The sequence below is a fragment of the Saccoglossus kowalevskii genome, chromosome 11 (assembly GCF_978046115.1).
Source record: "Saccoglossus kowalevskii chromosome 11, keSacKowa6.1, whole genome shotgun sequence".
Lineage (NCBI taxonomy): Eukaryota > Metazoa > Hemichordata > Enteropneusta > Harrimaniidae > Saccoglossus > Saccoglossus kowalevskii.
Window position 1 is genome coordinate 11,066,572 of NC_140651.1, and position 27,201 is coordinate 11,093,772.

At 36.9% G+C, this 27,201-nt stretch overlaps 2 protein-coding genes across 3 annotated transcripts in view; one reads left to right on the forward strand and one right to left on the reverse strand.

Annotated features, from left to right (window-relative positions):
- Positions 1–3,925: 3,925 nt before the first annotated feature.
- Positions 3,926–25,849, reverse strand: LOC100369448 (vacuolar protein sorting-associated protein VTA1 homolog). The gene is made up of 7 exons (XM_085505760.1): positions 25,703–25,849; positions 19,349–19,443; positions 18,896–19,023; positions 18,227–18,302; positions 17,350–17,467; positions 14,313–14,504; positions 3,926–5,138 (listed from the first exon to the last, which is right to left on the reverse strand). Exons 1-7 carry the CDS (start codon positions 25,812–25,814, stop codon positions 4,993–4,995), a joined length of 867 nt encoding a protein of 288 aa, XP_085361886.1. The 5' UTR covers positions 25,815–25,849; the 3' UTR covers positions 3,926–4,992.
- The window catches only part of LOC100369598 (androglobin-like), a 115,662-nt gene continuing 111,106 nt past the window's right edge, over positions 22,646–27,201 (forward strand). Inside the window, exon 1 of one of the 2 annotated variants that reach the window (XM_085505757.1) lies at positions 22,646–22,776. In XM_085505757.1, coding sequence (XP_085361883.1) covers positions 22,700–22,776 — 77 coding nt within the window. In that variant the 5' untranslated portion in view covers positions 22,646–22,699. Of the gene's footprint in view, positions 22,777–23,088; positions 23,183–27,201 lie in introns of those variants that run through there. The other variant, XM_085505759.1, reaches the window with a different exon arrangement.

The following is a 27,201-nucleotide window of genomic DNA, read 5'->3' on the forward strand; positions in this document are numbered from 1 at the left end:
CTTTGCAATGAATGACATCATAGATGTGGGTCTCTGCATACAACAGGTCATACAAGAACACAACAATGTACTTTGCAATGGATGACATCATAGATGTGGGTCTCCGCATACAACAGGTCATACAAGAACACAACAATGTACTTTGCAATGAATGACATCATAGATGTGGGTCTCTGCATACAACAGGTTATACAAGAACACAACAATGTACTTTGCAATGGATGACATCATAGATGTGGGTCTCCGCATACAACAGGTCATACAAGAACACAACAATGTACTTTGCAATGGATGACATCATAGATTTGGGTCTCTGCATACAACAGGTCATACAAGAACACAACAATGTGCTTTGTCATAGAGGACATCATAGATGCGGGTCTCTGCATAGAACAGGTCATACAAGAACACAACAAAATACTTTGCAATGGATGACCTCAGAGATGTGGGTCTCTGCATACAACAGGTCATACAAGAACACAACAAAGTACTTTGCAATGAATGACCTCAGAGATGTGGGTCTCTGTATACAACAGGTCATACAAGAACACAACAATGTGCTTTGTCATAGAGGACATCATAGATGTGGGTCTCTGCATAGAACAGGTCATACAAGAACACAACAAAGTACTTTGCAATGGATGACCTCAGAAATGTGGGTCTCTGCATACAACAGGTCATACAAGAACACAACAATGTACTTTGCAATGGATGACATTATACATGTGGGTCTTTGCATACAACAGGTCATACAAGAACACAACAATGCACTTTGCAATGGATGACATCATAGATGTGGATCTCTGCATACAACAGGTCATACAAGAACACAACAATGTACTTTGCAATGAATGACATCATAGATGTGGGTCTCTGCATAGAACAGGTCATACAAGAACACAACAAAGTACTTTGCAATGGATGACATCATAGATGTGGGTCTCCGTATACAACAGGTCATACAAGAACACAACAATGTACTTTGCAATGAATGACATCATAGATGTGGGTCTCTGCATACAACAGGTCATACAAGAACACAACAATGTACTTTGCAATGAATGACATCATAGATGTGGGTCTCTGCATAGAACAGGTCATACAAGAACACAACAAAGTACTTTGCAATGGATGACATCATAGATGTGGGTCTCCGTATACAACAGGTCATGCAAGAACACAACAAAGTACTTTGCAATGAATGACATCATAGATGTGGGTCTCTGCATAGAACAGGTCATACAAGAACACAACAATGTACTTTGCAATGAATGACAGCATAGATGTGGGTCTCTGCATACAACAGGTCATACAAGAACACAACAAAGTACTTTGCAATGGATGACCTCAGAGATGTGGGTCTCCGCATACAACAGGTCATACAAGAACACAACAATGCACTTTGCAATGGATGACATCATATATGTGGGTCTCTGTATACAACAGGTCATACAAGAACACAACAATCTACTTTGCAATAGGTGACATCATAGACGTGGGTCTCTGTATACAATAGGTCATACAAGAACACAACAATGCACTTTGCAATGGATGACATCATAGATGTGGGTCTCTGCATACAACAGGTCATACAAGGACACAACAACACACTTTGCAATGGATGACATCATAGATTTGGGTCTCTGCATACAACAGGGCATACAAGAACACAACAATGTACTTTGCAATGGATGACATAGATTTGGTTGGGTCTCTGCATACAGCAGGTCATAGAAGAACACAACAATGTACTTTGCAATGAATGACATCATAAATTTGGGTCTCTGCATACAACAAGTCATACAAGAACACAACAATGCACTTTGCAATGGATGACATCATAGATGTGGGTCTCCGCATACAACAGGTCATACAAGAACACAACAATGTACTTTGCAATGGATGATATAGACGTAGGTCTCTGCATGCAACAGGTCATACAAGAACACAACAATGTACTTTGCAATGAATGACATCATAGATGTGGGTCTCTGCATACAGCAGGTCATACAAGAACACAACAATGTACTTTGCAATGGATGACATCATAGATTTGGGTCTCTGCATACAACAGGTCATACAAGAAAACAACAATGTACTTTGCAATAGGTGACATCATAGACGTGGGTCTCTGTATACAATAGGTCATACAAGAACACAACAATGCACTTTGCAATGGATGACATCATAGATGTGGGTCTCTGCATACAACAGGTCATACAAGGACACAACAACGCACTTTGCAATGGATGACATCATAGATTTGGGTCTCTGCATACAACAGGTCATACAAGAACACAACAATGTACTTTGCAATGGATGACATCATAGATTTGGGTCTCTGCATACAGCAGGTCATACAAGAACACAACAATGTACTTTGCAATGGATGACATCATAGATTTGGGTCTCTGCATACAACAGGTCATACAAGAAAACAACAATGTACTTTGCAATGGATGACATCATAGATGTGGGTCTCTGTATACAACAGGTCATACAAGAACACAATAATGGATGACCTTCAAATAACTGCACTAACGAACTGTGATAAATTAATTTCATTTAAAGCTAAAAAAATCAAATATCAATTGCCACATTGTTCAATAATACAATTTTAATTATTACATATTGTATATAATTAATATACACATTAGCCATGTGAATTGTTTGTATATACTGCAAAAAAAAGCAGCACAGTAAATTAATTGAAATCAAGAATAAATGTAATTTGTACAGATATTGTAAGAAGATAAATACTGTACAAATGTCTACTCATTTGGTTCAACACCAGATCGCACTGATAATTTTCTCCACTTGCAAAAAAAAAAAATCTTCCTTGAGGCCTTGACTTTTTTCTGTGTTTTTTAAATGCAATCAGTTCCTCCTATCGCAACAAGTCTTGTCATGTACACTCCTACTTGTTCTAGAGTAAACACATCGATCAAACCCATCATTGGATAGCCAATCAGGGAATCTCAGAATTATTTGGACGAGCTATCACTTTCTGAATACAACTATTAAATATGCTAATAAGGTGTACATGAGTGCAGGATATGCAAATGGATTATGCTAAATATCTTACTAAGGTGCACATGGACCTAAATATTGGAATACACGTATGCCAACTATATGGAATACCCATATGCCAAGTATGGTAATGAGGTGTAAATACATACTAAATATGCAAATGAGGTGTTAATATATACCAGTACTAAATATGCAAATGAGGTGTTAATATATATTAAATATGGAAATGAGGTATTAATATACACTAAATATAGAAATGAGGTACAGGTATACATGTGCTAAAGAGTGTGGTACAATCTTTTAATAATTTGAACTGTCTATTAATCCATTTTTCCGTAATTTATGTTAATTTGGACCTAATTTTTCACTGGCTACCCGTCTTATAAAAAATTGGAGAAATATTGTTGAAAAATTATTTTATGGAGATGTCAATATGTTGAAGTTAGCCTCATGGATTTTCACACTTAGGTTCAGTAGCACTACATTCCAGAAAACAATATTTATAATGTTCGGGCAATTCTTTATACAGCTACTAAAAATGTTTTCTTTAGTACCAGAGCTCTGTGTCTGTTCGGGTGAACACAACCTTCTTTTTCAAATACAAATGTTTGCAGAGAATGAAGCTTTGGAAAATGTAATCTAAAACATGTAGTGCTTAGAAATATAACAAACAGGTGTGATTTTCATTTATATTTTTTATAAAAACTTCATAAATAATCCAAACCAAAATAATTAATCATAAATTATTTGCAGAAAATAGTTTTGATCCACTAAATATCTTGTTTCACCTTGCCAAATATTTCACTCATGTAGCCAAAAGTTCATAATGGCATTAAACGTTTGAATAACTTCACATCATTTAAGGTCACTATGGGTCCCATGTGACATAGGTATATGAGAGTAAAGTACACGGTTTATTTACACTCAATTCGAATGTGTGATCAAAAACAGAATTTAAAAATTGAAGCAAGCAGCTGAGCAGAATCCACAGAATGAGTCTTGAGTAGTGAACCAGAATATCATTGAATTCTTAGTTATATTACACCGAATGCCAGTGACACCAAACATAGTACACACTACATTGTGTCTTGGACTGGTTCTTTTGCCGGATAAGCTGCAAATCCACAGTATTTACCCTTTGAGTGTCAAATTCAACTCTTGTCAGCATTTACAACTTTTAAACACATAATTTTCTCAGAATTTTTCCAAAAATCAAGAATTGGAGCCAATAAGAAATTATGTCAATTTGAACCAAAATTATCAAAACATTTTTAGAAAAATACACAAAAACAGAGAAAATGTTGCACCAAGATTTTGTCAAAAAAAAATAATTGCATTCAAAAGGGTTAAATGATTAATTCAGTTTCTATATATATCTTGATGATATAAATTGCTGTACAACTAACAGTGTTTGTTTTAAATGAAATTAGAAAGCATCATGTTATTAATAAATCATAATGACTCAGACAAACTAACAATTATAATTATGTAGCATTGAAAACATCTCTCAGGAAATAATCTTCTTGAGATTCACAACAAATCACTGAAAAACAGTGACACCAAAGTAACAGTCGCAGTTAAAAATGGCGGTATCATTTGCACACGTTGTCCTCGTTTGGTCTTTGTACATCGGTTCTATTTTTAGAAAGATCATGTAATCATGACAACCACTACAGCTGAGCTAACATTAAAATCTAAACATATCCTAAGTTAAGACCTTCTTATATGATGAATAAGATAATGCTTTATAGTGTCATACATATTTCATGTAGTCTTGAGACACAATACACCAAATTCAGTTTCTAAGCAGTCGCACAATTTACAACAAGGATGTATTTCATATGAGAGAACCACAGTCCAAGACACAGGATCTCAGCTACCAATGGTTACTTAATATTGAGCAGTATGAAGTGTTAAACCTCTGGACCCATAGAATGTGGAAATAAAAAGAAGATGACACGGTTACTCTTTTCCCGTTGACAGTAACCGAAGTGCCTTCTGAAGATTGTCTATGGCTGTAGGTACGTCTTCATACTGCAATGCGCTACCCGCATAACGACAATATTTCTGAGCTTTGGTGAAGTCTTCTGGTCCCAAATTTACAGCACCTGAAATTAAATATAAATCAATTCAATTCTTGATTGTCTTGGCTGCACTTGGTTGGTTGTGTGGTCTGAAGGATTGGGTATTGTTTGGGACAATAGGACAGGTTGGTTGTGTGGTCTGAAGGATTGGGTAATGTTTGGGTTAATGGGACAGGTTGGTTGTGTTGTCTGAAGGATCGATTATTGTTTGGGGTAATGGGACAGGTTGCTTGTGTGGTCTGAAGGATTTGGTATTGTTTGAGTTAATGCGACAGGTTGGTTTTGTGGTCTGAAGGATCGGGTATTGTTTGGGTTAATGGGACAGGTTGGTTGTGTGGTCTGAAGGATCGGGTATTGTTTGGGTTAATGGGACAGGTTGGTTGTGTGGTCTGAAGGATTGGGTATTGTTTGGGTTAATGGGGCAGGTTGGTTGTGTGATCTGAAGGATTGGGTATTGTTTGGGCTAATGGGACAGGTTGGTTGTGTGGTCTGGATGATTGGGTATTGTTTGGGTTAATGGGACAGGATGGTTGCATGGTCTGAATGATAGGGTATTGTTTGGGTTAATGGGGCAGGTTGGTTGTGTGATCTGAAGGATTGGGTATTGTTTGGGCTAATGAGACAGGTTGGTTGTGTGGTCTGAAGGATTGTGTATTGTTTGGGTTAATGGGACAGGTTGGTTGTGTGGTCTGAAGGACCAGGTATTGTTTGGGTTAATGGGACAGGTTGGTTGTGTGGTCTGAAGGATTTAGTATTGTTTGGGTTAAAGGGATAAGTTGGTTGTCTGGTCTGAAGGATCAGGTATTGTTTGGGTTAATAGGACAGGTTGGTTGTGTGGTCTGAAGGATTGGGTATTGTTTGGGTTAATGGGACAGGTTGGTTGTGTTGTCTGAAGGATCGATTATTGTTTGGGGTAATGGGACAGGTTGGTTGTGTTGTCTGAAGGATTGGGTATTGTTTGGGTTAATGGGACAGGTTGGTTGTGTGGTCTGAAGGATTGGGTATTGTTTGGGTTAATGGGGCAGGATGGTTGTTTGATCTGAAGGATTGGGTATTGTTTGGGTTAATGGGACAGGTTGGTTGTGTGGTCTGAAGGATTTGGTATTGTTTGAGTTAATGCGACAGGTTGGTTGTGTGGTCTGAAGGATTGGGTATTGTTTGGGTGAATGGGACAGGTTGGTTGTGTGGTCTGAAGGATTTAGTATTGTTTGGGTTAATTGGACAGGTTGGTTGCATGGTCTGACGGATTGGGTATTAGGTTAATTGGACAGATTGGTTGTGTGGTCTGAAGGATTTGGTATTGTTTGGGTTAATGGGACAGGTTGGTTGTGTGGTCTGAAGGATTGGGTATTGTTTGGGTTAATGGGGCAGGATGGTTGTTTGATCTGAAGGATTGGGTATTGTTTGGGTTAATGGGACAGGTTGGTTGTGTGGTCTGAAGGATTTGGTATTGTTTGAGTTAATGCGACAGGTTGGTTGTGTGGTCTGAAGGATTGGGTATTGTTTGGGTGAATGGGACAGGTTGGTTGTGTGGTCTGAAGGATTTAGTATTGTTTGGGTTAATTGGACAGGTTGGTTGCATGGTCTGACGGATTGGGTATTAGGTTAATTGGACAGATTGGTTGTGTGGTCTGAAGGATTTGGTATTGTTTGGGTTAATGGGACAGGTTGGTTGTGTGGTCTGAAGGATTTAGTATTGTTTGGGTTAATGGGACAGGTTGGTTGCATGGTCTGACGGATTGGGTATTAGGTTAATTGGACAGATTGGTTGTGTGGTCTGAAGGATCAGGTATTGTTTGGGTTAATAGGACAGGTTGGTTGTGTGGTCTGAAGGATTGGGTATTGTTTGGGTGAATGGGACAGGTTGGTTGTGTGGTCTGAAGGATTTAGTATTGTTTGGGTTAATTGGACAGGTTGGTTGCATGGTCTGACGGATTGGGTATTAGGTTAATTGGACAGATTGGTTGTGTGGTCTGAAGGATTTGGTATTGTTTGGGTTAATGGGACAGGTTGGTTGTGTGGTCTGAAGGATTTAGTATTGTTTGGGTTAATGGGACAGGTTGGTTGCATGGTCTGACAGATTGGGTATTAGGTTAATTGGACAGATTGGTTGTGTGGTCTGAAGGATCAGGTATTGTTTGGGTTAATAGGACAGGTTGGTTGTGTGGTCTGAAGGATTGGGTATTGTTTGGGTTAATGGGACAGGTTGGTTGTGTTGTCTGAAGGATCAATTATTGTTTGGGGTAATGGGACAGGTTAGTTGTGTGGTCTGAAGGATTGGGTATTGTTTGGGTTAATGGGACAAAATGGTTGTGTGGTCTGAAAGATTGGGTATTGTTTTGGGTTAATGGAACAGGTTGGTTGTGGGGTCTGAAGTATTGGGTATTGTTTGGGTTAATGGGGCAGGTTGGTTGTGTGATCTGAGGGATTGGGTATTGTTTGGGTTAATGGGACAGGTTGGTTGTGTGGTCTGGAGGATTGGGTATTGTTTGGGTTAATGGGACAGGATGGTTGCATGGTCTGAAGGATAGGGTATTGTTTGGGTTAATGGAACAGGTTGGTTGTGTGGTCTGAAGGATTGGGTATTGTTTGGGTTAATTGGACAGGTTGGTTGTGTGATCTGAAGGATTGGGTATTGTTTGGGTTAATTGGACAGGTTGGTTGCATGGTCTGACGGATTGGGTATTAGGTTAATTGGACAGATTGGTTGTGTGGTCTGAAGGATCGGGTATTGTTTGGGTGAATGGGACAGGTTGGTTGTGTGGTCTGAAGGATTTAGTATTGTTTGGGTTAATGGGACAGGTTGGTTGCATGGTCTGACGGATTGGGTATTAGGTTAATTGGACAGATTGGTTGTGTGGTCTGAAGGATCGGGTATTGTTTGGGTGAATGGGACAGGTTGGTTGTGTGGTCTGAAGGATTTAGTATTGTTTGGGTTAATTGGACAGGTTGGTTGCATGGTCTGACGGATTGGGTATTAGGTTAATTGGACAGATTGGTTGTGTGGTCTGAAGGATCGGGTATTGTTTGGGTGAATGGGACAGGTTGGTTGTGTGGTCTGAAGGATTGGGTATTGTTTGGGTTAATGGGGCAGGTTGGTTGTGTGATCTGAAGGATTGGGTATTATTTGGAGGTATGTAAATGTGTCGAAATGAGCGTAGTGCGAGTGGTTAGTGCTAGTAGCACTAATCCGAAAAAGTACTAGATCTAGTGCTAAAATGGCACTAGATCTAGCGCTAAAATGGCACTAGATCTAGCGCTAAAATGGCACTAGATCTAGTGCTAAAATGTACCTAGTGCGAGTGGCATTGATATCGCGTTGTCAACGACGTCGAGACATCCCGTAATTGTCCGAAAATGAATTAATATTTACGTAAATTGTTGTATCTTTCATTCATTGGAAATGTGCTGCAGTGGGAAAATTGAGAATGTACATGAATGTCATTGTCCACGTTTGTCGTAATAGACCTTTGAAACAACGCGATTGGCCGGGAAACTAGCTTCACGGACAGTGAAACTGCAGGTCAAACTTCGCAATTTTTACAAATTGTGAATAGATACACTGTATGAAATGGTATTGTGTGGAAGTTTGTGTTTTCAGCTGTGGTGTATATAAACTTGTAACTTGTATGTAAATGGTGGAATTCAGCGTTGACGCTGACGTGCCGTTTTATTTCTAGTCGGCGCCACACTTAATGAAAATAGATCTTCAATGAAATTATGATGCCATATTTGAACTAAATAAAAAAATTGTATACTCCTAGTCTAAGTCCCGGGTCCCTGTAAAGCTCGGTGGGTTTTTTGTGTACGGCACCCTGTGAATGGGCATGTTGCTCAGTACCGCTGGGAACCAGACAGAAAATGAACCGTTGTCTGGTTGTCATTGACCTTTGCGGACATAATCAACCATTGATAAAAGTGGATTCACGCAATCCTGTTGTTACATTGTACCATGGAGGTACGAACGGAAGGAGCCACAACGCCTCTCAAGTGACCATTTAAGCCTCTTAACTGGCTTATTTCCTTTTGTTTTAACCCAAGTTAATCCTGATAAGGACACTGTCTAGTTCATCTTTGATGTCAATGATAGTTTGCGATTGCTTACACAAATAACCAGTTAGTGGAATATGATATAACCTGGCTGATTTTTTAACATGACCATATAATATGTCTAGACACTTTCTCTGCAATAATATCTTTTAGGAGTCCTTAGGATTGTTTGTTCTAGACTCTCGAAATTTTGTTCTTGTTACAGTTGCTAATAATTAAAACATGTGAAATCTGTTGAATTTCCAGTTGTGAAATGCGTATTTTAACCCTTCACAGCTAAACAAACCCAGTGCGCATATGTGATGACTGTAGTTCATAATGCGTCGATTTTTCGGCGAGTTTTTAAAGTTTTTTTTTTTTTTCAATATTTTGGCGTAATTTTCAGACATTCCAATCTTTCCTGACGCCTAAAATAGTCTATTTAAGTTTTTATTCAAGAGCGTGTTTATTGTTACTAGCGTGAATGGGTAAGCTTTGTTTGGACAAAGAGCTGTTATCACTGTAAACAATATTAAATTATTCTTCTAATGCTCAGTTCATCTTTTGAAAACAACTATTTTTTGATTTGAAAAAAAAAATCATGCCATTTTCCCATCAAAATCCAAGCCAAAAGATTGTACTACAACATCGGCAAATCTCTTCCGCTTTGTGTTCAACATATTTAAATGAGCTATGGTGATTTGAACACGTTGGCATCCTCCAGCATTTTGATTGGTTAATTAGCGATTTGACCTTTTAGCTGAACTCATGCAAGAGAAACATGGCGGATACCCTACAGCATCGAGCGTTTTATGCGATCGGAATCATTTGCTTACGATGAAACTAAGTTGAATTTTATTTGAATTTCATAACAATTCAACGAATTTATTTTTTGTGCGTTATTATAATCACTACTGACTAATATTCAACAATTGTGAAACGCAGCATGACCGGATTGCGCAACCATGATCATTTGGGGCTACTAGCCAGTTGTGTTCGTTTTTCTTTGAAACTTCGTTGAGAATATACTTTCGTTATCAATAAAATAAAAACAAATGTATTTGAAAAATGACACTGGGCGACATTGTAATGAAATTTCAGGCAGTCTACTTTTTAATTCAGCAAGAATTATTAATTATTGTTAATTCTGCAATAGTTTCTTTCGTCTTGGGTGGCCCAACTGACGGTGTTGAAAGTCTGCATAGTTAGATACTTCAACGATGAAAATGGAAGTCCCAACAAAATATTTGATGATTATTTTTTGAAATTTTGAGCCCAAAATAAGTGCCCACCAGCCGTGAAATCCCCAGGGCGATTTTTCGGATGGCGAATTTACGGCAGAATATAAAGAAAGTATTATTATGGACATCTGGCCTATATTGCCGATGTTTTATACTGTTTGTAGTTTGCATATGAAAGTGGATGCCCTCCTATTATTCAGCGTCGTTGACAATGCGATAACAATGCCACTCGCACTGTGCACATTTTAGCGCTAGATCTAGTGGCATTTTAGCACTAGATCTAGTGCCATTTTAGCACTAGATCTAGTACTTTTTCGGATTAGTGCTAGTAGCACTAACCACTCGCACTACGCCCATTTCGACACATTTACATACATGTTATTTGGGTTAATTGGACAGGTTGGTTGCATGGCCTGACAGATTGGGTATCTGGTTAATTGGACAGGGTGGTTGTGTGGTCTGAATGATCAGGTATTGTTTGGGTGAATGGGACAGGTTGGTTGTGTGGTCTGAAGCATTGGGTATTGTTTGGGTTAATGGGAGACGTTGGTTGTGTGGTCTGAAGGATTGGGTATTGTTTGGGTTAATGGAACAGGTTGGTTGTGTGGTCTGACGAATTGGGTATTTGGTTAATTGGACAGGTTAGTTGTGTGGTCTGAAGGATCGGGTATTGTTTGGGTTAATGGGACAGGTTGGTTGTGTGGTCTGAAGGATTTAGTATTGTTTGAGTTAAAGGGATAAGTTGGTTGTGTGATCTGAAGGATCGGGTATTGTTTGGGTTAATTGGACAGGTTGGTTGCATGGTCTGAAGAATTGGGTATTTGGTTAATGGGACAGATTGTTTTTTTTTGGTTTTGAGTATTGTTTTGGTAATGGGACAGGTTGAATGTATGGTCTGAAGGATCTGGTATTGTTTTGATAATGGGACAAATTGTTTTTTTGGTCTTGAGGATCAAGTATTGTTTTGGTAATGGGACAGGTTGAATGTATGGTCTGAAGGATTGGGTATTGTTTGGGTTAATGGGACAGGTTGAATATATGGTCTGAAGGATCGGGTATTGTTTTGATCATGGGACAGATTGGTTTTTTGGTCTTGAGGATCGAGAATTGTTTTGGTAATGGAACAGGTTGAATGTATGGTCTGAAGGATTGGGTATTGTTTGGATTAATGGGACAGGTTGAATGTATGGTCTGAAGGATCAGGTATTGTTTTGATAATGGGACAGATTGGTTTTATGGTCTTGAGGATCGAGTATTGTTTTGGTAATGGAACAGGTTGAATGTATGGTCTGAAGGATTGGGTAATGTTTGGGTTAATGGGACAGGTTGGTTGTGTGGTCTGGAAGATGGGCGATTGTTTGGGTTAATTGGACAGGTTGAATGTATGGTCTGAAGGATTGGATATTTGGTTAATTTGACAGGTTGGTTGTGTGGTCTGAAGGATCGGGTATAGTTTGGGTTAATGGGACAGGTTGGTTGTGTGGTCTGAAGGATTGGGTATTGTTTGGGTTAATGGAGTAGTTTGGTTGTGTGATCTGAAGGATTGGGTATTGTTTGGGTTAATGGGACAGGTTGGTTGTGTGGTCTGAAGGATTTAGTATTGTTTGAGTTAAAGGGATAAGTTGGTTGTCTGGTCTGAAGGATCGGGTATTGTTTGTGTTAATGGGACATGTTGGTTGTGTGATCTGAAGGATTGGGTATTGTTTGGGTTAATTGGACAGGTTGGTTGCATGGTCTGAAGGATTGGGTATTTGGTTAATGGGACAGATTGTTTTTTTTGGTTTTGAGGATCGAGTATTGTTTTGGTAATGGGACAGGTTGAATGTATGGTCTGAAGGATTGGGTATTGTTTTGGTAATGGGACAGGTTGAATGTATGGTCTGAAGGATCGGGTATTGTTTTGATAATGGGACAGATTGTTTTTTTGGTCTTGAGGATCGAGTATTGTTTTGATAATGGGACAGATTGTTTTTTTGGTCTTGAGGATCGAGTATTGTTTTGGTAATGGAACAGGTTGAATGTATGGTCTGAAGGATTGGGTATTGTTTGGGTTAATGGGACAGGTTGGTTGTGTGGTCTGAAGGATTGAGTATTGTTTGGGTTAATGGGACAGGTTGAATGTATGGTCTGAAGGATCTGGTATTGTTTTGATAATGGGACAGATTGGTTTTTTGGTCTTGAGGATCGAGTATTGTTTTTTTGGTAATGGAACAGGTTGAATGTATGGTCTGAAGGATTGGGTATTGTTTGGATTAATGGGACAGGTTGAATGTATGGTCTGAAGGATCAGGTATTGTTTTGATAATGGGACAGATTGGTTTTATGGTCTTGAGGATCAAGTATTGTTTTGGTAATGGAACAGGTTGATTGTATGGTCTGAAGGATTGGGTAATGTTTGGGTTAATGGGACAGGTTGGTTGTGTGGTGTGAAGGATTGGGTATTGTTTGGGATAATTGGACAGGTTGAATGTATGGTCTGAAGGATTGGATATTTGGTTAATTTGACAGGTTGGTTGTGTGGTCTGAAGGATCGGGTATAGTTTGGGTTAATGGGACAGGTTGGTTGTGTGGTCTGAAGGATTGGGTATTGTTTGGGTTAATGGAGCAGTTTGGTTGTGTGATCTGAAGGATTGGGTATTGTTTGGGTTAATGGGACAGGTTGGTTGTCTGGTCTGAAGGATCGGGTATTGTTTGTGTTAATGGGACATGTTGGTTGTGTGATCTGAAGGATTGGGTATTGTTTGGGTTAATGGGATAAGTTGGTTGTCTGGTCTGAAGGATTGGGTATTGTTTGGGTTAATTGGACAGGTTGGTTGCATGGTCTGAAGGATTGGGTATTTGGTTAATGGGACAGATTGTTTTTTTTGGTTTTGAGGATCGAGTATTGTTTTGGTAATGGGACAGGTTGAATGTATGGTCTGAAGGATTGGGTATTGTTTTGGTAATGGGACAGGTTGAATGTATGGTCTGAAGGATCGGGTATTGTTTTGATAATGGGACAGATTGGTTTTTTGGTCTTGAGGATCGAGTATTGTTTTGATAATGGGACAGATTGTTTTTTTGGTCTTGAGGATCGAGTATTGTTTTGGTAATGGAACAGGTTGAATGTATGGTCTGAAGGATTGGGTATTGTTTGGGTTAATGGGACAGGTTGGTTGTGTGGTCTGGAAGATGGGCGATTGTTTGGGTTAATGGGACAAGTTGGTTGCATTGTCTGAAGGATTGGGTATTTGGTTAATTAGACAGGTTGGTTGTGTGGTCTGAAGGACCAGGTATTGTTTGGGTTAATGGGACAGGTTGGTTGTGTGGTCTGAAGGATTGGGTATTTGGTTGATGGGACAGGTTGGTTGTGTGGTCTGAAGGATTGGGTATTTGGTTAATGGTACAGGTTGGTTGTGTGGTCTGAAGGATTGGGTATTTGGTTAATGGGGCAGATTGGTTGTGTGATCTGAAGGATTGGGTATTGTTTGGGTTAATGGGACAAGTTGGTTGCATAGTCTGAAGGACCAGGTATTGTTTGGGTTAATGGGACAGGTTGGTTGTGTGGTCTGAAGGATTTAGTATTGTTTGGGTTAAAGGGATAAGTTGGTTGTCTGGTCTGAAGGATCAGGTATTGTTTGGGTTAATGGGACAGGTTGGTTGTGTGGTCTGAAAGATTGAGTATTGTTTGGGTTAATGGGACAGGTTGGTTGTGTGGTCTGAAGGATTGGCTATTTGGTTAATTGGATAGGTTGGTTGCATGGTCTGAAGGATTTGGTATTGTTTGGGTTGATGGGTTCTATAGGTTTATGTGCTCCTTATTGAATATGCACTTTTAATAGAGAAAATATGGAAATTAATAAACAATCATAACTTAAATTGTTGTCAGCTGATTTATTGATCTATAAGAATTGCAAATTTATTCTCACATTCATTCATTCTTGCTTACCTTGGACAGTGGTAGGTACTGTTGGTTGTACTGGTGGAGGTACCTTCTGTGGTGCTGGGCCTGGCATTACACCATGAGAAATACCAGGATCTTGAGGGGTTGTTGGAGGTGCATGTGATCCAGGAGGTATAATTTGATTGGAAGGTGGCTGTGTAGGTAAATTACTTGGTGGGACAGGGAGCCCCCCAGCAGCTGAAATAAAAATGATCATGATAAGATAAAGATGAGTCTAAACTCAAAACCGGTTGTTCATTTTTCAAGTGTTGAACATTGCATTTGCAATTTGAAAATCTGTGAGATACCAACCCCTGACCAATATATACACCATCAAATGTTAAGATTATGGATGAGTAATAGAAAAATTAGCTGCAGAATATGTATTCAACACTGCCCTTCTAATTTTGAAAACAACAGACACTCCCTGAGTTAAGAGGCTTTGATGTTGAGGCTTTGTTAACTAAGCGCCCACCCCCAACTTTTCTGATGTTGAGTTCATGTTCGGTGCCCATCCCTTCCAAAATGCTCCAAATTTGAAGGTCTAGTCATAAAACCTGGTCTTTGAGCATTGTATGACTTTTTCGGAATTAATGGCAATCAAATTTATATAACAGAGAATGGATATTGACCGCCATGAATATCGTGCGAATGCACAGCAATTGTCGTAAACTACCGTTAAAATCCTATTATAAACCGCATACCTAATAGTAACCGCACCCCTGATTTCGGCTTCAGTGTTAAAGAGTTCTCAACAAAAATTGAAAACATGAAAAGTACCTATTACTAACCACACCCCCAATTCAACAAGACCGTGACTGACTTTGTTTCAACCAGCTAGTACATTGTTCCTAATACTATTCATTTGTTTCGACAACGTGCCTAAAAATATTCACACCTCTTTATTGTTCAGTAGTGTTAGGATGTCAAACACGCAGTGAAACTGCTTTTGTTTTGCGACAACTTTTCCTAATGAATACGTTCGTGTGTCGCAAGTTTTCGACAATGAGCTGTTATCACCGAAAAACTGTTAAATTCATTTTCAATGCTCAGTTTATCTTTCGAAAACAACTAATTTCTTGATTTAAAAAAAATTCATATTGTTTTCCCATGGAAATCAAAGCCAAAAGATCGCACTACATTATCGATAAATCACTTCCGTGTTTCGTTCACCATGAAGTCGGTGACCTGTCATTAACATATTTAAATGACTAAGGTAATTTGAACACGTGGGCACCATCCAACATTTTGATTGGTTAATTAGCGACCTGACCTATCCGGTCAAGTAACGTCTCGTGTGCATTCAAACTACATGGCGGATGTCGTAGCACATCGATCGTTTACATGTGTCCGAAATAATTTGCTTACGATGAAACTAGGTTGAATTTTACTTGCATTTGATAACAATTCAACGAATTTATTTTTCGTGCGTTATTATAATCACTACTGAGTAATAATCAACAATTTCAACACTTCGAAAACAAGTAAGTTATTTACTTGTGAGCCGAAGCATGGCCGGATTGCGTTACCGTACCCACGGTACCATACCTTTTTAGTGCCGTACCATGATCATTTTCTACTAAGCAATGCATGCATTAATGCTTGTTTTTATTTGAAACTCCTGTCAGAGTATACTTTCCGTGACGAAGAAAATTAAAAAAATAAATGCATATTACATTAAATATACTGAGTATTTTTTTTTCACGTGAACAGTTGTTGTGTAACGTGACGCTTATCGCTCTTCTCTGACATCTAAATTGGAGTTACGCTTATATTCAAAAGATTGTACGGTGTATTGTTTGTTTTGTGCAAGTGATGTGGGGAAAAAATGACCACGCCCATTGTCGCATACGACTTGTTTACCACTTCCGTGTGACTGAGAATGTTCTAGAACCGTACTGTGTCTGGGTGGAATTTTTAAACTGGTTGAATAGGTAATGGAACATTCTAGAAATTTGTAGTAAGTTCTAGACTCATTATGTATGCTGATGTAATGGTCTATTTATAGACAGTGTGGGTATATATAGGGGAGTTGTTCAGCACTGAGATCAGATCGGAGATCTCGTTGAATTGTGTTGGAGTTTAAGTATCTAGTTATTGGAGGTTTGGAGTTTTACCGAGTTATTGTACTTGATGTTTGCAGAGTATAATAATACCAGTACCAGTTGAAACCTCATCTGTTGACTCCGTGTTCGTATGTTATCATCGCCGCCAGGGAAGTCTTTAAGTTACTGTTGCCATTTTGGTATTTGAACCATCACACCTGTACTATACCAATTACGGTAATATTACGCTGCGTGTGACACCCATTTAGTGATTGCAATATGTATGTAATAGAAACCGCACCCCGAACTTGAGCTGTTGATCAAAATTTTTTATTTGATACATTGTAATATAAACCGCGGTTTATATTAGAATTTTAACGGTACGTATTGACGGTGATAGTTAAGTCCTGAATGACGGTAAATACTTCATTCCATTTTCAGTTCACCTCACAAAAATTGCTAATAATCAATTCCAACAAATAGTATTTTGCCATCAATATTTTACTTCCGCATTGTGTTGCCAGAATGCCTTCAGGAATTTCCGGAGAATTGCGTTGGTACAACACTGCATTCTAATTGGTTAACAACAGACATGACCATTAGGTCAAAGGACGTTGTTGCAGGTCAAATCGTGCGAGAAAACATCATGGCAGAAATTACTTTGCATCGAGATTTTGCTTACAATCAAAAATATTCAATGAATCATCATTTTATCACAGACCTTAATAATTTTTCACCGTAAATTCTGACGGTATGTAACCGGTAACTAATATTGTAATAAAATGTGCGCATTTATTTCGTCATTGTAAATGGGTTGTGGAAATCACAATTGAAATGAAAATTAAAATTCACAATTTGAATTTCACCAAATCTGACACATGGTGGTGGTCTTTTGGTCAATTTTTCGAGTGGATTGCTTGACTAAGTACCCACCAACCTAAAAGACACCATTTTGTAAGCTGACTACTTAACATTAAGTTGGGCGAGTAAGTACATACCTCCCATTTCTGAATATTCATCATCATCTAATGGACCTGCATGGGGAGTTTCCCCTTTTTTTAAACATTCGTGAATATAAGCAGCTTTCCATCTTCCATATTTTCTTTGTTTCATAATCTACAAATAATTAATAAATAAATAAATACAAAAATACCAACTGAAGGTGTTGCACAGAAATATCTCCGCTGTTAGCAAGGCACATTTCAATTAAAGAACTGAAGATATCATTAGAAAATGAACAATATGTATAGTATGTATAGCAATCAGACTTGCTGTTTTCAACAAGAATTCAAAAATATCACTTTTTACCAAAAAAATAATCATTAAAATTAGATTAAATCTGAGAGAGGTTTACCTGAGGTACCTATATGTATAGTACCGGTATCAAAGCAATCAGACTTGCGGTTTTTAACAAGAAGTCAAAAATATCACTTTTTACCAAAAAAATAATCATTAAAATTAGAGAATTGAAGATATCATCATCAAATGAACAAATCTGAGAGAGGTCCACATGTAGTACCTACATATATAATGGCAAAGCAATCAGACTTGCAGTTTTCAACAAGAAGTCGAAAATATCACTTTTTACCAAAAACTACAAAAATATTCATCAAAATAAGAGAATTAAAGATATCATCACAAAATGAACAAATCTGAGAGAGGTCCACATGTAGTACCTATATATGTAAAATCAACGACGACGGCCAATCAGTAATAAGAACAGCTCCGCTGTGACGACTTTGTCGACAGCAGAGCTAAAAATGATGCGTACACATAATAAAGTGATGCAAACACAAATACTGATGACAGGATCACACAATCTACAGACAAGTACACATAAACTAATGATGCATGCACAAATTCCACAATACTTACATCTTCACTGAGTTCCCCAAATGTTTGTAGAACATCAAATAACAAACTAGCTTTATAATAAGTTTTAACAACATTTCTGCCAAAAGGATAAGAAAAGCATGATATAACGTATGATTTGATATCAAAGATTTTTATATGTAAAATGGATACACTATCCTTGAACAAAGTATTGTCGCCGCTATATAGGCACATACAATGTATCTAAATTAGGCAAATATTTCAAAAAGTGGTTGACAACAGTCACTTAAAGACATAATCTGCATTATTTATCAACTTTATTTTTTGTTATCCATGTAAAACTGAGCCAACATGACATTTGTGATGACAGATGAACATACTTGGGGAAAAAATAATGCTAGAATGTTCCATGCATATGCATACATTACATAGAATGTTGAATGGGAAATGCATACCATATTTGTTCTATTAGTAAGGTATGAACTTACATACAGGTGTTTATAATACAGATCATGAATAACTTAACATGTAGCTAGGTGGTCTAAAACTACCTCAACTTGCTTTCAAATATATCTACTGTTCTAAGCATTAAAATAAATAAAATAAAATAAAATCCAAATTGCAAATCTAGAGTTGCTGAGTGACACATGGAGCTGAATTCCGCTTCCAACCAACACATTGGAATTCAATACCACACACCGTAATACTTACTTATTAAATCTTCCCGATCTGTCTTCATTATCAGCAAACAGAAATAACCTAAGTGCATAGTTTTCTACATGTGCCTGCCCTACCACTTCACTGTGAATCGATTCATTATCTTTCAATTCTTTTTTAGACTGCAAAAAAAAAAAAAAAAAAAATCTGAATTCTACTTTTGTCATCTCTAACAAATAGATGAAGCCTTCGGTCAATGTACAACATAACAATTTGAAAAAAAAGACTGTTGAACTCTTTTACTGGTTACTTTTACTGATACTGGAGATCTTTGGATTGTCCCAGCGCAATAATAACCATGAAAAATGATCCATGTTATAAAATGTACTTAGCAATGTATTTACTACAATTTATTTGGTCACCTGGTTTCAATATACATTACAATGAGAGGAAAACAATTTGACTGTGAGTGAAGAATGAAGTTTCAATTTGGCCATGTGTACATACCGCCTCCAAACAACCCATTAGTGCCATTAGATATTGCCTGGCGTCTGGTGATTTACTGTCTATCTTCATGCCTTCATCCATTGCATAACGACGACCTGTATGTCAACAATACATCATAGAAAAGGTCATTAACTTTTTGAGATACCATGTTTCATTGAAATATGATTAGTACTTGAGATATCAGTGGAAAAGCCAAAATTTGACTAATCATTATGCAAATTAGGTAATTGATGTGCATGGACTTTTACCCACACCTGTGCATTGTCTCAGTACATCTAAGTACCAAGTTTTATCAAAATCCAATGAGTAGTTCTTTAGATATCAGTGGATCAGTCGTGAAACAGCTAAATTAATATGCATAGATTTAACTCAAAACCTAATGTCATGAAATCTCAAAATACATAGTACCGAAAATTAATAATGGTTTTAGTATTTCAAACAATATAGCATCAATTAATTAGAATTACCAGTTAAATTGGTTAAATTGCACATACTGAATGGCAAAGCTGAATTTCCGAGTCCTTTCAACAAGGTGATATTGCATTTCATGGTAGAGCTAGAAACAGCAGCATGGATGCCCAGATACACAAGCGTGCAACAGCCTGGCACTTGAAATCCCTTTCAAAAACTGAGTTATAACTTGTACTTCACAACATGTGTGCGTGTGTACGGTTCCTAATTTACTTGCTTTCCACAAATCACCAAATTAAGTCTCAAACTATATCCACTACAATAATGCAATTGTGCTGGGATAATAGCGTGGATTGAAGACAGTAAGCAAGGAGAATTAAATTAAACACGGCTTAAAGATTAAAAATTGAAGTACTGTAAAATAAGGCTTAACAGTGGATAGTCTATGAAAACACAAGGTCACTGTATTCCCAATAGGGATCGTGTACTTTACTGAATGTCCCCCGAGAAAGACACAAACTAAAGTCACTGGTCACGCTGAGAAGACACAAAGTTCAATTTAATTACTACACCATGATTAATCTATCAGTCAATGCATGGACAAATTTGGTCCCGATGATCTTCTATTTTATATGACAAAGCAGTTTGAAATCCAACATGCGTCCACAGAAGTAATATAAAGTGAGCCAAGTGAAGTGCATATACTGTGATTTGCAACATGTGTGTTTCAAGGCTGCGAATCACTGGGATAAAATGTCCCTCCCTTCAGTTGTCTAAGACCATATGTGTCAAGTGTTCTGATTAGAGTAACAGGGTGCATCGCCCTCTAGGGATTTGAGAGCGCCCTCCTGTGCCAGAAAGACAAATACTAAATTTACCAAAAATAGTTGACAAACGCCTCCACATACATTACACATGGTTCAGGGCTCAACATAAACAGCATATGAATACCATATTAAGTCATTTGGATACCATTTCCCGATATTAATTACAAACGACTGAATATTTAAAAAAAATTACTGTTAATTACTTTACTTTTACTTGGAATTCATTTTTGCTATTTTTCCCCTGAAGGAATAAATTAATCAGTGAAAATAAAAATACAAAACAAATGATTTTTCAGTGAAAATAAATTTCAGTCAAAATAAAGAATTTTACAGTAATATGTTTGAAAATGAAGGGCAATTTGTCTGAAAATATATATGGGTGTTCTACACAAATTTCATTCATTTGTGTTGAAACTTTATAGCCACGACCAGCAAAACTTGAAGGACCAACATTATCGTGGGACCAGCAGCTTTTCGACCAGATCTCACTTTTATTATTTTTTCTATACCCCTATGATGAAAATCCTTGGGGAGAATGCAGTATATGTACAATATGGGATAGCGTGCTTCACATAGAAAATAAATATCCTTGTTACGTGAGACTGACCTGACCCACTTCTTATGAAGTTGCACGGTCTGTTGTTGCCCACAACGACCACCGGCAGAATCAGCACACAACATAAAAGTCACTTTCAAAACGCTTAATTAAATAAAAATAAAAATAAACAAATAATATCAACAAAAATTGAAGTTTGAACAAACAACCACTTCCAAATATAATTTTGTAGAAAAGTTTAATTTGGTTGGGTAAATTTGGTTTAAGTTGTAGGAAAAGTCAAAAACTTGTTGGGTTTAATCTGAAACATGATTGTGAACTGTACTGTGTTGCATTTATTGTAACTGAATTGTGCTATGTTTGATTACTGGAGATTGTCCAGCGGTCTATCAGAAGGATCTAGAAATTGAAAAAAAATGTAAAATTTTGAGTAATAACCATAGCTCTCATTTTGCTATATGAATCTATTTAACTGGGATTAATCGACCGCTTAGATTCAAGCAGAACCAGTACCAGTTAACATCTTTCTAGTAAAACACATCAAAATTTAAACACGTAAGAAGCATAAATCTCAGCAAATTAAAGCAATATCTATTGTTTATTTAAGGTGTTAAGTGGTTTTTCAGAGGTTTTATACAATTTATTATTTGAAGATTAGCCAAAGACTTACAGAAATTAAATTTCGAGACATTGATACAAGGATGCAAATTTGGGTGAGTCATATTGCTAAGAATGCTTATACTTGGTGTGCATGAATAACTAAAGCAAAGTTATATCCCGGTATTTATTATGATTTTGACTTTAGAAAGTTTACGAACGTTTTGTAAGTGTAATAAAAACCTTTCCGGGAAAACAATCATTCTTATTGATTCACACCTTAGTGTGCACAGGTTTTATATTTAATAATTATTAATAAAATCATAAAAATATTTTAACAGGAGGATGTATAATCTGATCTGACCCGGTGGATTATCAAGGAATTTAGGTAGTGTCTGTTAATTAATATTTGGATTAGAATATTGTGGTCATTAAGTACTGTACATTCACAAAACAAAATACAGTTCACCCATGAGAAAGTAGTTTGATTTCATTGCTGACATAAAATGTAACTTCATCACCTAATTTGTTTCAATTAATAGTACAGGCATGAGGTCAAATATATCGTCTATGGGAATTCTATAGGAGGTCGTCTACCTATAGCGGGCAATAAATGATGCGTATTCAATCCAGTCAACATGATACTAATTAGCTTCACGAGTTACTGTAAAACAACACTAACATCAATCAGGTAACAAAGAGAAAGCCGTCACACCATAACAAGGTACGAGTTCACAAGAACTTATAGGTTTCATCTAGCTGTTGACCCAGACGAAAATTCTCATTGTCCGAGGTTATGAAAATAACTGGTTACTCTGGCAACTTAGAGAATTGCATCATAAACTTGTCAGAACTGTGGAAATAAGGATACTGGTGGAAACTGATATTGAGTAAACAAGGTCCGAAAATGCCATCAACTGTGAAATAAGCAGTAGTGCGGATAAACTTGGATGAACTGGCATGGAACTAGGCATGGCTGGAAGCGAGTTGAAAATGAGTGCGCTGTCAAAGTTTAAAAAGGCGATCCAAGTAGTCAGGTAGGTCGCTTTTGATATTTACAACACTGAGCAAAAACTATAATTATCCCAACAAAAATAATGCTAATTTTTTTAGGTTTGGAAGAATTCTCCATGGAGACAATTCAAGAGAAAACAAACACATTTTGTGAAAAGCGACCAACTGTTATATTATGTACTCCTGTGTAACCAAATATTTTCAATTAAACACACACCAGCAGTGAGTTGCTTAAATCAATAATCAAGCACAGTTTGAGAGAAAGAGTGTACATAATGGTCTGCAGTAGCCTCAGGCTCACTGCATAGATGTAACACTGTGAACAGCGATACCTAATGCTTAGTTACACACTGTTGAGCTAAGGCTTACACTGCCTAATGTGAGAACTGGCCGAGATGAGATGAGACGTCAAAGTTTAACTTTTTTCCAGTGAGTAAACATTTATTACATTATTCCAGTCTGGTGTAGTGATAGAACATCACACAGACATCAAAGGGAACTTGCTCAAAGTTGTGGTGCTCTTATTTTATATATTATTCCCCACACACTAAGATAATATTATAAATTGAAACTGGGTGCTCTCTAAAGCCTTGGAAGACTATATATGCAGTTGTTAGTTGACATTCTTACAGTTCAAATATGCAAACTAGTTACACGGTTACTTCTCGTGGATCCCAATAAAAAGAAACTTTTTGCAGATTTTGTTAGTTGATTGGAGATTTACACTTACAACCAGGTCATTAATTATTCATTAATGATGACATTATTTAAATTGGCTAATCACATCACCAGATACAATCATGTACTTCCTATGTGTTAACTTCAAGGTTTTTTTTGTGAATCACTTCCCTACTTATAGCAGTAACTTAATGAGAGATTGCCCGTAAATGCCAAAAAAAAAAGAAAAAATTCTTGGTTCCCTTCTTCTAGATTAGTCAGCCATTTCCAATCAAAATCTATGTTAATCTAGCAAATAATTATGGCTGGCATTTTGATTGCTATAATTCACTATATTATGCCTACAAACTGAGAAAAATGTATATAATAATTAGGCTATCACAAGAATACTCAGGCCAGTACAGAATTTAGTCAACCTCTGCAATGCATCAGCCGATTCAATCACTGAACTTGTCTTCATTCATACCCTGTAGTATTTTCATAATAATGTAAAACAAGACAAACTTTTGTAAATTTTGAGAGTCATTAAAAATTGCCAAATTTTATAGCAGTAAAAATTCATCTGGGCTTCTTTGATATGGAATGTCAGTGACTTTTGTGAAATATTGTTTTCACAAAAACAATTCATTCTTGAAATTGTGAAAATTTCTTGCAATGCAAATCAAACAATTTACAGTAACATCAAAATACATGTATAGACACCTCTGTAAACTGAATCAGTTTTTAGACCCTTGGGTTTCTGGATTAGACAAATTTCATGATATTACAACCATATTTGAACAAATAATCGTATGAATTATGTCAATTTTCAAAACTGACTAACAAAGTATATGAAAATGAAGAGATTAGATTTTAACATTTGACATGTTTTGATATTTAGCAAATGGAACTTGAAATATTAATTGAAATAAACACAAAAGACTGACTTTTAAAATTTGTAATACAAACAATTCTTACACATCTTCTACTGTACCTAAGTAGTATTTCAGAATAAATTAATTTTATTATTTTACATATAAATTATAGGTAGTGTGCGTCAGTATATATTCTAGGAATCACATTCTAATTTCAAATATTAATAATAGTTTAATGGTCAAACTGTTCAACCTTGACATTACTCTCATCCACACAATATGATTCTTTAATGATCATTTCTAGAAGTTTTTATCTTTTCCCCAACCCTATAAACATGTGTGTCTGACTCATCAATGTAATGCTTATACATCTGACTTCCATGTGACATGCTCCCATGGCAACTAGGACTAATTATTCACTTTTTTATGTGTGTAGCTGTACTGTAAACTACAAGTAATATTGCTGACAATCCTGAGTGTAAACACAGCGGTAATGTTCCTTCATGGTGCACGGCACTGTAAGCTTTGAAATAGCTACATGCCATCGATGGCTAATTCAGCTCAATAAATTAATTAATAGGACAATTTGCTAACAATTTTAATACAAGAATACAGGACAGAAAGAGTACCTTAAGGCCCTCTCACCGCTAACCCTCACCTTAAGCCTGACAATTCAATATGCCCCTCCAAATAACTACACATGTATAAGTGACCTGAAAAAGGGTATATACAATTGAAATGGGGGAGAAGCACTGGAGGGTCATGGTTAGGATAAGAGTTATGAGTGAGGGGGCCATAAGGAACTCTTGCCTACAAGACGGCTAAAATAACATGCTAGATAAAAATACATATTAATACAACGTCTGTGTATCACGGGTTAACCACCGGACTCATGATATTATTTCGTACTGAAATGACCACACCCCCGTCTTACTCATGTACGTACGGTCGAAGTATTGTCGGAGCTGGTTTCACACAGTTTTTAGCTATGTTATAATACCATTATATCCGCTATATAATACAACTACAGATTATGAATGACAGGGTATCTCACAGTCTAATTAGATGATCAAGTGAGTTAGACCATGGTTAGAGATCCCGGGTTAGAGATAAAGTGTGTCGGTGTTACACAAGTCCACGCAAGTACCATTCACGACAGTCAACCTGTCTTCCTGTGAACATGTGCAGCATATTTGTGAAAGATTTGAGTTATGAGGTACAGTGAGGTCGTAATATGTATGTGTTTACAATATAAACACGCAAATATGTTGCCCACTGCTGATCGGATCAAAACATTCTTCAGTTGGTCACCGATCAACACACTGTCACTTGCAGAGGTTTCCGTCAGCAACTGTTTCACCCGAATGATCACATCATGGGAGTAATATTCTGGAATACTTTTAAGATTGGTACTCACAGTAATATGCGACGACGGGGTCCCGGGCTTCATGTTCTTTGCCTATGTCTACGTAGTGTCTAAGTGCTTTCAAAGAATTTGGCAACGGTGGAAGTTGCTTTGCGGACGCCATTTTGAAGTGCACATGCGCATTACTATGTAGTGACGTCACTATCTGTTCAGGTACACTTTACACGAATCATCATTGCGAATGTTGGTTCCGTATACCCTTGGCCCTATAAATAAATAATTAAATAAATAAATAAATAAATAAATAAATAAATAAATAAATAAATAAATAAATAAATAAACAAACAAACAAACAAACAAACAAACAAACAAATAAATAAATAAATAAATAAATTAAATAAATAAAAATAGTACAGGAAGTACAAGTAATTGTGCAGATCGTTAAACAAGTCAAATGGCAAAGAACAGAGCGAAAAATGTTCAGTGGCGTTTTATTTTACGGTGATAAGAAAAATAATCGCAATGAAGAAAAAAGTAACGCGCCATAATTAGATTGTCGCACCGCATCGTTTCGGCGTTCGATGGATGTGGGACCCATGTGATATCACAACGCGTGTAAAGTCACGTGATATTTGTTTAATAACACGGAATTCGAACGCGCAATGAGAAAACAGACGTCTCGCTGTTTGTAGGTGGACTTTGTTGAGAAGTTACAGAGAGAATGTCTGTGTGGATACTTTTGTCAAAACAAATCCGCCAAATCGATTAAGAAAAAAATTACTAGTACAAAACATGGCCAAAACAGTATGACTAATGATGATAAAAAAAAGTTGAAGACAAGAGCAGGCCATGACAATTCAAATGTTTTCTTGAGAATGTCATGTTTTTGTAGGATTTATATTTAGCTTTTTACGTTGAACAGGTCTGTGTTTCTTCATTGGTGTATTATTTCTACCCGGTAAGTCATGTGACAATACGTCAGTATATCCTTTGCATTTCTGGTGACATGTTTTACTAAGGGATTCGTCAGTTACTTCGGCCTATGGGGGTCGGTGGATCAGGGTTACCCTGTTATTGATATCATGAATAGGGAGTCACCATGTTTTCCAGAATTCACACACGCGCTCATGCATATATTTTTCAAAATTTTATTTCAGAACAAAAGATAAAAAAATTTAATCGTATAAATGTGTTCTTAATAATAACTATTACCTATATTGTCTATAAATGCGGCTTGAACCCCAATTATACAGTTAAGTTTTAAACACAGTCCATGTGCTGCTAATATCAGATTATTTTATTTAAAGTCTGAAGTCACCATTGTATAAGATATTTACTCGATTTATCCAATTATAACAGGAGACGGAAAGACAACACAACAATTAGTATAAAGAGCAGTGACAGTTTTTGTTCAGCAAGTTAAATTTGCGATAATGCTGATACATAAATTAAAATAAATGATGAAAGAATAAATAAATAGTTTTGTTTTTGTTTTTTTAACTTTTAAATATGCATATTTTGCTCTGTAAAATACCAAAATCCAACACAAA